At 47.2% G+C, this 13,346-nt stretch overlaps 1 protein-coding gene across 1 annotated transcript in view; it reads left to right on the top strand.

Annotated features, from left to right (window-relative positions):
- EPS15 (epidermal growth factor receptor pathway substrate 15) overlaps positions 1-13,346 on the top strand; it is a 136,683-nt gene that overhangs the window by 48,779 nt on the left and 74,558 nt on the right. The window contains exons 3-7 of the mRNA XM_027838178.1: positions 2,622-2,711; positions 5,043-5,090; positions 10,920-11,015; positions 12,012-12,077; positions 13,134-13,259. Coding sequence (XP_027693979.1) covers positions 2,622-2,711; positions 5,043-5,090; positions 10,920-11,015; positions 12,012-12,077; positions 13,134-13,259 — 426 coding nt within the window. The remainder of the gene's footprint in view (positions 1-2,621; positions 2,712-5,042; positions 5,091-10,919; positions 11,016-12,011; positions 12,078-13,133; positions 13,260-13,346) is intronic.

The raw sequence follows: 13,346 nt of genomic DNA, 5'->3' as shown, positions 1-13,346 counted from the left end.
CTTGTTGTTGACAATCAGGTCTGGAATCTCGATCTTTTGTGGGTGCCTCCACCTTCTGGGGAAGGAAATGAACCTAGTTTTGATTTCCTCAGGTGTCCTGCTTGGGCATAAGAGAAAGAGAGCGAGGATGTGAGCGTGCCCCAGCAGTCACCCTGATAACGAGCCCTCCAGCCCTTTTCTGCCACACCTTCAAAAAAGGCCAACCTTAAGATCAGTGATTTCCAGCAACTTCTTCATCTTCTCCATTCCCATGACAATAAGGTTTCTACCTCTCCTTCTGCTGATCTTCACCCAAATGTCCTTCTTGTGCCTGTCCCACCCACTCATTGATTCACGAAAGCAGTATATTTTCTTAATTATACACTGTCGCTCTTCTACCCTCTCCCTAACCTCACCATCCCCCTACCTCATTTTCTTTCTGGTTCCTTTTCCTGCAGTCGTGAGTTCCAGTGTTACCTACAAGGTGAACATTGCCTCTGTGGCTGAATTTCCTTATAAGCACCAACTTGAAGGATTATCAACTAGCAATTCTTTTATTTTTACATAATTCAGCTACCAGATTTCTGATCCAGAGAACTGGATTGCATCCCCTGCCCTTCTCTTTATTAGCTTTGTGACCTTGATCAAGTCACTTAATAGTACCTCTCAAATGAAGAATGCTTTAAATATAAGGGGAAACTTACTTTTATAGATGTGGGAATTCTGACACAGGTTGTGACCTGACCAGGTTGACACAGCCTCCTTTTTCTTATCCGTAAAGCAGGACAACATCTCTACTTTCTGCCTCCCAATGTTGTTGAAAGGAAAGGGCCTGTATTTGTACAGCTGTGAGGGAGTGCCCACCTTAGAGTCCCAGAGCCATCTTAGGACCACCCTTGGGGCCCATTTGTCCTCATTCTTTGTTTATTTATCTATCTATCTATCTATCTATCTATTTATTTATTTTTTAGTGAGGCAGTAGGGGTTAAGTGACTTGCCCAAGGTTATACAGCTAGTAAGTGTCAAGTGTCTGAGGCCAGATTTGAACTCGGGTCCTCCTGACTCCGAGGCTGGAACTCTATCCACTGCGCCACCTAGTTGCTTCCCTCACTCTTGATAAACAGTATTTCCCTGACCCAGGGAAAGAATTCTCTTGAGGTATGTAGTCAAGTCCGATGGCAACCTCATTGTTTTCTGTTGAGTTGCTTCCATTGATGGTGACTCTGGGGGCCATGCTGGAATGAGGGCCAGTGGACATGGCTTGGGGCACGGGGTCCAAGGTTGTGTTATAAATGTTATACTTATCCAGTTTGTGGAGGACTCAAAGCTGAGGAGAGCTAATGTGTTGGTGGACTGGATCCCCAAACATCTTTATGGCCTAGAGTGATGGGCTGATGTGAGGATGAAATTTAATAAGGAGAAATACAGTCATGTACTTGGGTTAAAATTAATCTCCTTCTCAAGTACAAGAGGAGGGATGGGGAAGGGCAGGGAATAAGTATTAAGTGCTTGTTATCTGCCAGGCAACGTGCTCAGTGCTTTTATCTTACTTGATCCTCACAATAACCCTGGGAGGTAGGTGCTATTATCATCCCCATTTTATTGTTGAGGAAACTGAGGCAAACAGAAGTTAAATGATTTACCCAGGGTCACACAGCTAGGAAATATTTGAGGCTGAATTTGAACTCAAGTCTTCCTCACAGGCCCAGCTCTTTAGCCATTGTGCCACCAGCCACCTCTTAGGGATGCTTAGAAGAACAACTCCTGTGAGAAAAATCTGTAAGTTTTGTGGTTGCCTGCAAGCTCCTTGTGAGTCAGCATTATGCAGCAATGCGGCCAGCAATCCCATTTTCCTCGTGACTGTCTTCACAGAAGCCTAGTGCCCATGCTGAGGTAGGTGACCCACCTCCCGAGGCCTGTGTTTTGTTCTGGGCATGTCATCATAGAAGGGCGTAGCCAAGGCAGAGCCTGTTCATGAGAGTGTGACTTTAATGGGTGAGAGAACCTGAGACCAGGTGATAGGAGGCTGGCTGAAGAAATGGGGGAAGAGATCAGCTGGAGGAGATGAGAGGGGAGGATGAGGGATGTGACCACTGACTTCAAGTATTTGAAGAGCTGGGGCAGCTAGGTGGCACAGTGGATAGAGCACCGGCTCTGAAGTCAGGAGGACCTGAGTTCAAATCCAGCCTCCAGACCAAACACTTCACACTTACTAACTATGTGACCCTGGGCAAGTCACTTAACCCCAACTGCCCAGAAAAAAAGTATTTGAAGAACTGTCATATGTGTGAAGACATCACCATCTGCCATGGTCTTCCCTGTCTGGCTTCTGGGGCAGAGCTACGGCGCCATGGGGAGATCACGGATAGATCCTGAATCTCTCTGAGTCACAGATAATGGGGTGGAATTTGCTGACCCATGTTGGCACTTCCAGATGTAAATGCTAGGATCCTAAGCCACTTTCATTCTCTGGTTCCTCAGTTTCCCTCTCTGTCAGTGGCAGCTGCTTTGCCCCCCGCCCCTCGCCCCCGTATCAGCAGGTGCCTGGGAAGGAATGTGCTTTGTACCCTGACTTGAGGCCCATCCAGATCCCCGTTCCAGCTTGCTCTACACGCTGCTCACGTTTGTTTGTGTCCTTTCAGGTAGACACAAGCAACGTTGGAAGGGTGCTGGCGTCTGATGCTGCAGCTTTTCTGAAAAAATCGGGTCTTCCAGACCTGATCCTTGGAAAGGTAGGACAATTTGACCAGTTATTAGACTTCTGTCCCTGTCCATTTGGCGGGGTGGCTATCAGTCCTGTAGAATGAAATGGAGCCTGCCTCAGTCACCTGGATGGTAGAGCTGAGGCTTAAGCTTGAGTGCTGGGCGGCAGAGACACCTGGTGGGACTGGTTGCCATCCCAAGTCAGTGGCTCTTCAGGCTTTGAAACCCAGCCCAGAGCCCCGCTGCCGGCTGGCTTTTTTGGTGTACTCACCCTGTTCGTGGAATGTGTGTCCTCCCTTGTGTCTTTGGAATTCCTGCCCATCTTTGCAGATCTGCTCCAGTTCTAGGAAGCCCGTCCTGATTCCTGCCCCACCTCCCGAGCTGATCATGACCTTCCCTCCTCCTCCTTTCTCAGCTTCTCACTCTGCTTCCACACCTCACCTCTAAAGACCGGGAGCTTGGTGAAGCCAAGGGCCTTGGGTCATGAAGGACAGTGTCTCCCTCATAGTGAGGCCCAGCAGGACTATAATGAATGTTAGATTAATTTGCTCATCAGCTGTTTTTAAAAATGTATTTTTATTTATTTCAGTAACTATTTCTCAGCTATATGTTAAAAAATTTTAACATTCATTTTTTAAAATTTCAGGTTTCCGATTCCCTCTGTCCCCCCCAGCTCTCCCCCACCCCTTGAGAAGTTAAGCACTATGTTATTGATTATACATGTGAAGTCGTGCAAAGCATACTTCCATATTAGTCATGTTGCAAAAGAAGACACACACACCAAAAAGCAAGAAATGGAAGGAAAGTGAGAGCAGCCTGCTTCCATCCGCGTGCAGGGTTCATCAGTTCTCTCTCTAGAGGAGAATAGCGTTTCTCATGTCTTGAATCATTGTCTTGATCAGAGTAGCCAGGTCAGTCACAGTTGATGATCATTGCTGTTACTGTGTACAGTGCTGTCCTGGGTCTGCTCACTTCACTGCGCATCAGTTCGTATCAGTCTTCCGAGGTTTTTCTGAAATCATCCTACTTGTCGTTTCTTATAGCATGATAACATTCCATCACAATCATATACCACAAGTCATTCCGCCATTTCCCAATTGATGGGCATCCCCTTAATTTCCAATTCTTTGTCACCACGAAAAGAGCACGCAGCCATTTCTTTTTGTTTTTTTTAATTGATTTTGATTTATTAACAATCACTTCCATAAGCTTTTGAGTTTTAAATTTTTCTCCCCCTCACTCCCCACCTCCCTCTTCAAAATGGCGCACAATCTGATATTGACTCTACATATACATTCCTATTAAACATTTTCACATTAGTATGTTGTAAGGAAGAATTAGAACCAATAGGAGGAACCACAAGAAAGAGAAAACAAAACACAACAGAGGGGAAAAAAAAGAGTAAATCGTGTGCTTTGATCTGCATTCAAACTCCAAAGTTCTTTCTCTGGATGTGGATAGCATTTTCCATCATGAGACCTTTGGAGATGTCTTAGATCCTCATGTTGCTGAGAAGGGTCTATCAAAGTTAGTCATCGCACAACGTGGCTGTTACTGTGTACAATGTTCTCTTGGTTCTGCTCACTTCACTCAGCATCAGTCCATACAAGTTTTTCCAGGTTTTTCTGAAGTCTGCTTGCTCATCATTTCTTATAGCATAATAGTATTCCATTACATTCATATACCACAACTTGTTCAGCCATTCCCCAACTGATGGGCATTCCCTCAATTTCCAATTCTTTGCCACCACAAAAAGAGCTGCTAGGAATATTTTTGTACGTGTCCTTTTCCCATCTGTATGATCTCTTTGGCATACAGCCCTAGAAGTCAAGCAGCCATTTCTTAAGCACATATCACATACATGCCCCCAGCTCTTTGTGTAGCAATCACATGTAAGTAATTCAGTTGCATAAATATTCATCGCCTGATTCGGGACAGGACTGTGTAGGCATGGGGAAAGGACAAAAGACCTGCTGCCCTCAGAGAGCTCTAAGTCTGGTAGGCATCAGTGGTAAACAGATGACATATGAAATAATCTATGAAAAGGGCTTATTGGAGCTCTGAAGCATTGACCCTCAGGGAGGGGAGAGATCACTGCTCCTCTTCTCTTTGATTTTGTCCCCTGGTCTCTTCCTTGGAAGATGAGGAGAAAACCTAGTAAATGGGGCCTAGTCTGTGGGAAGCTGTGCCAGTGGGAAGGTTACTCCTCTTGGTGTGTGATCTCCAAGGTGTTGGGAGGTCCCCGACAGCAGTAACACAATTGAGCTGCGCCATTGAAAATGCAGCAAAGTTAACCTTGACTTACAGGAAAACACTGAAACCTTCCTAACATGTGCTGTGGTTTTTGTTTTTGAATTCAGATCTGGGACTTGGCGGATACAGATGGCAAAGGTATCCTGAACAAGCAGGTAAGATGTTTTCCAAGCCTTCAGAGAACCATACTTACGAGAGAGAGAGAGAGAGAGAGAGAGAGCACACGCAAGCTCAGACTGGTCCTTTGTTTCGTGGTTAAGTCTTCAGCAGCTGTCAGTTGAATTCACTTCAACAAGTAGCAAACACCTAAACACTAACACCAAGGTCCATGGCATGTTGAATGGAAGGGGCCTGGGTTCGAGCCCTACCATCGATAGATGCTGACTGTGTGCTCTTGGGCAATGCCTTAGCCTCTTAGCCGGTGTAACTCTGAGACACCAAGTTAGAGGTGAATTGTTGAGGGAATTGTTTCTGTACTGGGAGTTCCCTAAATGGATGAAATCACCAATGGTAGGGGCTGGGCATTCAAAACAAAGCCAGACTCCCTGCCTTCATGCAGCACCCATCCACTGGGGAGCTGTAATGTGTGTGCAGAAAAATGCCAGGTCATTTCAGGAAGGAGAGAGGTGACACCTCAGCTGTCCTTGCAAGGAGGCCAGGGATTCTGTGGGCGGAGGTGAGCAGGGCATCGATCGCATCTCAAACCCAGGGTGCAAACTTATGCAAAGGCCTGGAGGGCGGACCTGCTGGAACATTGGCTGTGGAGATCAGCCGCAGGGCCAGTTGGCCTGCAAAGGGGAGACAGGAAATAAAACTGAGAACGTAACCAGGTTACATTTTCTGTTTTCTTTTCTGACAGGTACTTGTGAAAAGAAAACTCTGAAATGAAAATTTCCCAACATTAAACACTCTAGTGGCCAATTCTCTTGAATTTCACCAGGTTCCAGGCACTGTCCCAGGTGCTGGGGATCCCAAACCAGATAAGCAGCCTCCGCCCTACTCTCCTCAGGGGAAGAAAGCAGAGTCCGGGGAGCGGGTTCCCACAAAGTTCTGGTTGTCGTCAATTCTCCAATTCTCTTTGGACCCTTCACAGCAGGGCTTAAAGTTAGGATACAGGCACATAGATCTGTGCATATCGATGTATCTGTACATGCCCATGCCTGTATGTGTCTTGCTGATTCACCAGCTGTTTCATGAGCCCACAGCCAGTGAAATTCATTAAGTTTGAACTCTAATCTTTCAAAAGGGGAAGGGAACAAGGGAGCAATCATTTACATGTGTTAAGTGCTTTACACATAATTATCTCCTTTGCTTCTTACAACAAAACTATGAAGTAGGTGCTGTTATTATCTCCGTTTTACGGTTGAGGAAACTGAGGCAGACATTAAGTGACTTGCCCAGGATCAAACAGCTAGTAAGTATTTGAGGTCAAATTTGAACTCAGGTCTTCCAGCCTCCAGGTCCAGCTCTCTATCCACTGCACCACCTGGAGCTGCTTCAGTTCTCAGGCCTGTAACTTTTCTTGGTTTGCTAGCTTAGAGGGAAAAAGTCACTCCAAACAGGCCAGAATAGCTCTAAAGTTGAGAGTAGTGGTTTGAATATTGGTCTGATTTGGGTACCCTGAGTGTCTGAGGCTGCCTGGTGGCATGGCCCAGGTTTGGCATTTAATGTGAGCTTCTATCTCTGAGGATCCCCAGGTCAGTTGTAGGGTGGAACGCCCCTCCCCCTTCGCGCCCCCCCATTTCTGCCTCCTGGCTTCCCTTAAGTCCCAACTAAAATCCCGTCTCCTATAGGAAGCCTTTTCCAACCCTCTTAATTCTATCCCATTCCCTCTCCTAATTATTTCTTATTTATCCTGTCTTTAGCTTGTTTGTACATTTTTATTTGCTTATTAACTCTTCCATTCTATTGTGAGGGCAGCGACCATCTTTTGCCTTTTTTTATATCCTCAGTGCTTCATACAGTCCCGACACATAGTAGTGGTTAATAAGTGTTTGTGGACTGCTTACTGGCTAAGTGTCAGAGACAGGATTTGAACTTGTGTCTTCTGACTCCAGACTCCCACAGTGCTCTTTGCACTGTCCCTGGCTGCCTGCTAGGCTTACCCAGTCTGCACTGTTCCCACATCAAGTGCAGTCCAAGGGCTGACCATCAGGGAAAGGGCAAAAAGGGAGCAGCAAACAGATATCCGGAATTCTTCCTGTGGGCCAGCCTGCCACTGATGGCCGGGGAGCCGTCAGATGGGAGAGGTCTTGTTCTGCTTGGCCGCTGAGAGCAGAACTCCAGCTCCCTGGGCAGAAGTGACAGGAAGGCAGTTGGGGATGTAAGGCAGAGCTGCCCCTGATGGAGTGGTCCCTGCTTCTGTGACGGAGATGCCACAGGGCAAAGGCTTGCTCCAGGCTGAGAGGACCCAAGGCCCTCAAAGTCTGAGACTTTGTGATGAGGGGGATGAGGGGGCTGTATTGTGTGGAGGTCAGAGCACTAGGTTGTGGGCATAGGCTCCAATCCCCCTTAGTTTGGTTATTTTCTTAGCCATATTTCAGATACTCGATCAGGTCTGTTATCAGAAAGGGAGTCTCTGTACTTAGTGCTAATGAATGAAATGATTTCATTAAAGCGGCTTGAAAGGCCGGGGTGCTCAGCATGGTACAGGTGCTATGGAGCTGGCCCTAGCCCCCTTCACTGTAGCACTCAAGCTTTTTATTCCAGTAGTCCTGGGAAGTAAGGCCATGTACCCCTCATGGTGGCCTGCTGGGCTGGAAAGAAAGGCGTGTCTACCCCAGGACCTTTCCTGCCTGATGGTATCACACATAGAAACCCCACCTGTGCTTAGGATTCTGATGTCAGAGTAGGCAGGGAAAATGTGCACAGGAGGTGTGAAGGTTCAGTTTGATGCCCTGCCAAGCAGATCCCTGGTTTCCTGCCCCTGGCCCATTTTCCCCATGAATGTGTCCTCTCTGTCCAGCCCTCCAGGGAGGACAATGTTCCCAGACCGAAGATGAACATGGCTCAGTATCAGGGTGTGACCTGGCCCTCCTACCATGTGGTGTGGCAGGAAGAACAGCTTAGACCTGGGATTAGGGCTAGTGGGCTCAGGGTCTGGCCCTGGCCAACGGATACTTGGTAATTGTGTGGCCATGGGTGAGTCACTTCATTCCCTGGAGTCTCAGTTTCCTCATTGGTCAATGAGGATAGTAATCTTTACATTGCAGTCCTATCAGGGCATGTCATTGTGAGAGATGGGGGGAAAAATGACTTCTGTTCACTAATTGAAGTCAGGTGTCAGTCCTCTCTCACTGTGTATGGTAAAAGCTCACCCAGGCATCGTGGTGAGTGGGCAGATGTCCAGCTCTTGGCGCTGTCATGTGCAGCGGATGCAGTAATTCCCACTGTCTCTGACCTCAGAGGACAGTTGGGACACCATGTGTACCCTGGACCTCTGCCAGAGGTGGGCAGCTCCCTCTTCCCCAAACTCCTTTGGGACAGCTCCCGGGGTGCCTAGCTGACAGTGCTGCCTGGCTCCTGCTGGCGGCAGGCTTCATGGTAGGGCTGCTGTAGCCAGCCCAGGCTCGTTAACGTGAAGCTCGTTCATTCACCCCTTGGGCAGAATAGCAGTTGGGGACCAGATATGGGTGAGAAGGCGGGCAGAGTTAGATGCCTGTCTTGTTTTCACTTTTGCCTGTGCCCTGTGCATGTCTGTAATCGTAGCTCACGCTTCTCTGCTGTCAGAAGGCATTCAGCATGTTCTCATCAGTGCAGTGGGTAGTGCCAGGTAGTAGTAGCCCCATTTTACAGATGAGAAAAGTGAAGCTCTGAGAAGTTATCTGGTTGAAAGGGTTTAGAGCCTGAAGGGGCTTCCGTACCACCCAGTCTTGCCCCTGTATTTTACAGATGAAAAACCGGGGTTGGGACAGGTAGGTGGTGTGGTGGCTAGGGCACCAGTCAGGAGGACCTGAGTTCAAATCTGGACTCAGATACTTATTAGCTGTGACCCTGGGCAAGTCACTTAACCCCAACTGCCTCCAAAACAAACAAAACAAAAAACTGAGGCCTGGAGAGTAATTTGTCCTATTTTACCCAAGTACAGTGAAGAGTTGGGCCCCGGATTTCAGTAAAGCATTGGACCGCATCTCTTCCTGCATTTCCTGACCCTTGCTGAGCTCTTGTCCCTGGGTCCTCAACGAACAGGAAGCAGTGATGGCTGGGCCACCATCAAGGATCGAGAAGAAAAGGGGGCAGTTGGGGAGGTCACCTTTGGATTGGGTTTGAGTCTCATCTTAGACACACACTGGCCCAGAGACTCTGGGACCTCACCCTGCTTGTGCTCTTGGTGACTCTGTGAGGCTGTATGGGCTGCCTTGCATTGGTGGAGGGAGCTCACTCATCTGGGAGTTCCCAGGATTGACGAGGCAGAAGCTGAGGGGAAATTCTGTGCCTCCACATGAATTAGCAAGACCTTTCATCGTAAAGGAAGCCTTCCATCATGGATCAGGAGTTTGCTGTGTGCCAAGTTAGGCACCAAATAGAATACTTAACACCTGTCCTCATGTTTCTGCTTGAGTGTCAATTCATTAAGAATAGCTGGCTTTGGCATAGCCCGAGGGTTTGCAGAGCGCTTCACAGATGGTCACTTTTGATTCTCAGAACCACCCTGGGAGGGAGGTGCTGTTATCACCCCCATTTTACAGATGAGAAAACTGAGGCTGACAGAGGCTGATGACTTGCCCAGGCTCACCCGGTATAGTAAGTGTCCAAGGCAGGATTTGAATTTAGGTCTTCCTGACTCTGTGTTCAGTCCTCTATCCAGGCTGTTCAGCTGCCTAATGACAACTTCAGGACAGTCTCTGTTCAGCTTTGGCTTCTGAAGGGCCTGAAGGCCAGGTGTCTTCCTCGTTGGATGGTCGAGCCCTCAGGAGCATCAGAGTAGGGTGAGCGGGAAGGAGGCTCTGCCTGCCCAATTCCTCCTGTTGAGTCCTGCTGTCCTATTTTATGGATGGCTGCCGGGTCTGGCACAAGTAGGGAGGCATATTTGAGGTGGGGATCCCTTTTCTCTCTGCAGGGCTAGGTAGTCATGGGCAGCTCCCCATGCGTCTCTGACTTGTTGGGACCGTGACACGTGTCTGCTGACGCTGGGATGGCACAAGGTGGTGGACAGCCCTTGTCAGCCATGAGTTTTTTTGTTTTTTTTTTGTTAAGGCAATTGGGGTTAAGTGACTTGCCCAGGGTCACACAGCTAGTTAGTGTCAAGTGTTTGGTCTGAGGCCGGATTTGAACTCGGGTCCTCTTGACTTCAGGGCCGGTGCTCTATCCACCATGAGTTGTTATTAGCAGATTATGCTCTCTGACCTTGCTGGTTCTGGACAGGAGAGTGGGGAGAACCATGGGTTGGGAGGGAAGTGGAGGACCAGAGTTCCAGTCCTGACTCTCATTTGGATCAGCAGATGATCCTCATAATGGCAGACTTAAAGTTTCCTTACGGTCTCCCATTTGATCACAACAGCCTGGTGTGACAGGTGCTCCAGGTAGGAAACCACGGCTCTGGCAGGCCAGGGGCCTTGCCCCAGGCCCATGCAGCAGCACACCCTGCTGCCTCTCCGGAACACCTTGGCGTCTCCACTTCCAGCCCCAGGTTTTAGGCTCCCACACTGCTTTTCTGATATTCAGTGTAATAAATGTTGGTGAAGTGTCTGCTGGCATTGTCCTGGGCCCTGAGGAGGCTGAGCACCCCTCCCTCCCTTCAAGACAAATGCTTTCAGCTGAAGGCGTGTTAGTTTGGCTACATTATAACTCTAAATAATTGGATTGTTAGTGAGGACAAATTCAGTATTTTTTTTTTAATGAAACCTTCAGATGAATGAATTACTTCCCCCTTGCCCCAGAATACCCTAGAATATATCCACAGTGACCCAGAAACTATGGACAAACAGTGACTAAGCAGTCTTGTGTTGGGCTCAGTATTTGATCTTGACTTTTTGTCTCCTTAGGAATTCTTTGTTGCTTTGAGACTGGTGGCCTGTGCCCAGAATGGACTGGATGTTTCCCTGAGTAGCCTTCATTTGGCTGTCCCTCCACCTCGATTTGTAAGAAAAGTCATATTTAACATCTGTGTGTTTGGTGAAGCCATGAGTGTGGTGAAGTTATCTCCTCTCTAGCACATTCTAGGCTAGTTATTCCCAAGGCTTGTGGGCTAGAACAGGAGCCTACTGTGTGTTCTGCAGAGTAAGGATATGAACTGGTTGACCAGGAAATGCTGGTCAGCAGTCATTTTCAAGAATGGACCTTTCTGTGTGTGTGTGTGTGTGTGTGTGTGTGTGTGTGTCCGTCCAAGTGTCCGAGTGCTCCCAATGGGAAGCCTAGGCTCTTTTGGCCTTTGCCTTCTAGGCTTCTAGCCTGGGTCAGGCTCTGGACTGACTACATGCTTGCCATCTCAGGACCACCCTTGAAAAGGGCAGGAGCCTAGGCCACAGGAAGGAGAAGAGACAAGATGGTACATCCTGAGACCACAGCTTCCTAGCAAGACTACCTGTCCAGAGCTGATCAGCAGCAGTTGTTGAAAGGGACTGTTAACATGACCTTGGTCTTGTCATGGTGAGGGCTAGGGGCCTCTCCACTCTGCTGTTAGACCTAGAATGTGGTTGTATTGAATACTACTTGAAGTAAGCCAGTCATAAGCTGGGGCTGGAAAATCTTTTTGTATCTAGAAATTGGCTATCTATAGATTTTCTTCATGTCAGTTTTAATGATCTAGCCTGTATTTCCACAGTGGTTGAATGTGGTAAACATTACCCTGTGAAAAACATTGGACTAGAACTTTTAAATCAGTAGAATGAGTTCTGAGGGCTTGTTTTATCATTACTATTTAGCTAAGCCTACAATTTATAACAAAGTACTCTGTATTCACATATGCAAAAATGAAAAGGAGTAATTCAGGGAATGTTTCAGATTTTGAATGTTTTGACTTGACTACCAAATACCCTCCTCCGTTCCCACCCCTCCACCCCCCCCCCAGCCTTGGCACGAGGATGGGCAAACAGACAAAAACTCAGTGTTCGAAAGCATCATGTTTTCTGTTGTAGCGTGATTCAAGCAGCCCATTGCTACTCAGCGGACCAGCATCACCCGAGCTCCCATGGGCTGTCAAAGTAAGTGTCCTTGGGGCCCTGTCAAGGTGGGTGAGTGCGCCAGGTTCTAGGGGCCATTCTCATAGCACTTGCGGTGAGCCTTTAGGGCTTTCAAAGGACAATTACTGTCCAGAAGCTTGGTTTTGTATTCAGCCAGTGAACACTTGGGGCTTTCTGGGTCCAGTATTAAATGTCTACATGCTGTAGTTGAGATGTCCTCGTAACTGAACTCCTGGGTTTAGACCTTTCTTTTTGTAAAATTGATGGGGCCAGACTGACCTGAGCCCTTGGCACTTTTAAATTCTCAATTGGCCATTTTAAAGTTAAGATTTCTGGGGAAATAGATGCCATTTGTGTTTCAGAAATGAATGCTTCACCAAGTAGTTATTGGTTGGGGCCATCAAATTGATTTTGTGTCTCAAATATTCTTTTTGGTCTTGGTAAAATGTTTTTAAAAATTATCCTTGTATTTTTAGTTGGGTGGTTAATTTCAAACATTGAATTGACTAGATATGGGGTATTGACAGTCTGTAAGGCCCCGGGTGTAAAGCTTTGACAAACTTGGGAAAATGAGGAACCATATTCTTTGATCTCTTGTTCAGATGATATTTACATAGGTTGACTTTCATGTTACTAGATGGTGGGTTCGCATTCAGAAGGACAACAGACATGTCCTGTTTAATGGAAAAGGCAGTGATTTCTTTTAATTTCAAAGAACTTGGCAAAGCAGCGGTGTCCCTCGTCAGCTGTACTACCTGGGCAAGAAGTCTCCCTGGGCCTCGGCTCTCACTTTGAAAGAGCAGGCTGGTTCCTTCTAGCACTGGCCGGCTGTGGCTTTCTGCAGAAATGGAATGAGCTGGAAGGAGGGTGTCACAGTTAGGACTTCTGGGAGTCTCCAAGAATTCAATCACAACCATTGTTCTGCTCAGTATAAAAATGGGATTTTTATATATTTTCTGTAATGTTTAAAAAATCGAATGACAGGCTTTTTTTCCTCCAATCTTTTGGTCAGGAAATCATTTTCTTTGTATTATCTGTGATTTTAATCATCTTTAACCATTCCTTTCAATATTACAGTCGGAAGAGAAGGCCAGATATGATTCAATTTTTGACAGCCTTAACCCTGTGAGTGGATTATTATCTGGTGAGAAGGTGAAGCCCGTACTGCTCAACTCCAAGCTGCCTGTGGATATCCTTGGGAGAGTAAGGACATCTTCACAATATCTGTCAAAATAAATAGAAAGCACTTTGTATTGGGGCTTGGGAATTGATGGATTGTGAAGCACAGCT

Source organism: Vombatus ursinus, unplaced genomic scaffold, assembly GCF_900497805.2.
Source record: "Vombatus ursinus unplaced genomic scaffold, bare-nosed wombat genome assembly UNPS02014825.1, whole genome shotgun sequence".
NCBI lineage: Eukaryota > Metazoa > Chordata > Mammalia > Diprotodontia > Vombatidae > Vombatus > Vombatus ursinus.
The sequence above is the reverse complement of the archived record's forward strand: the minus strand, read 5'-3'. Positions and strand labels throughout refer to the sequence as shown.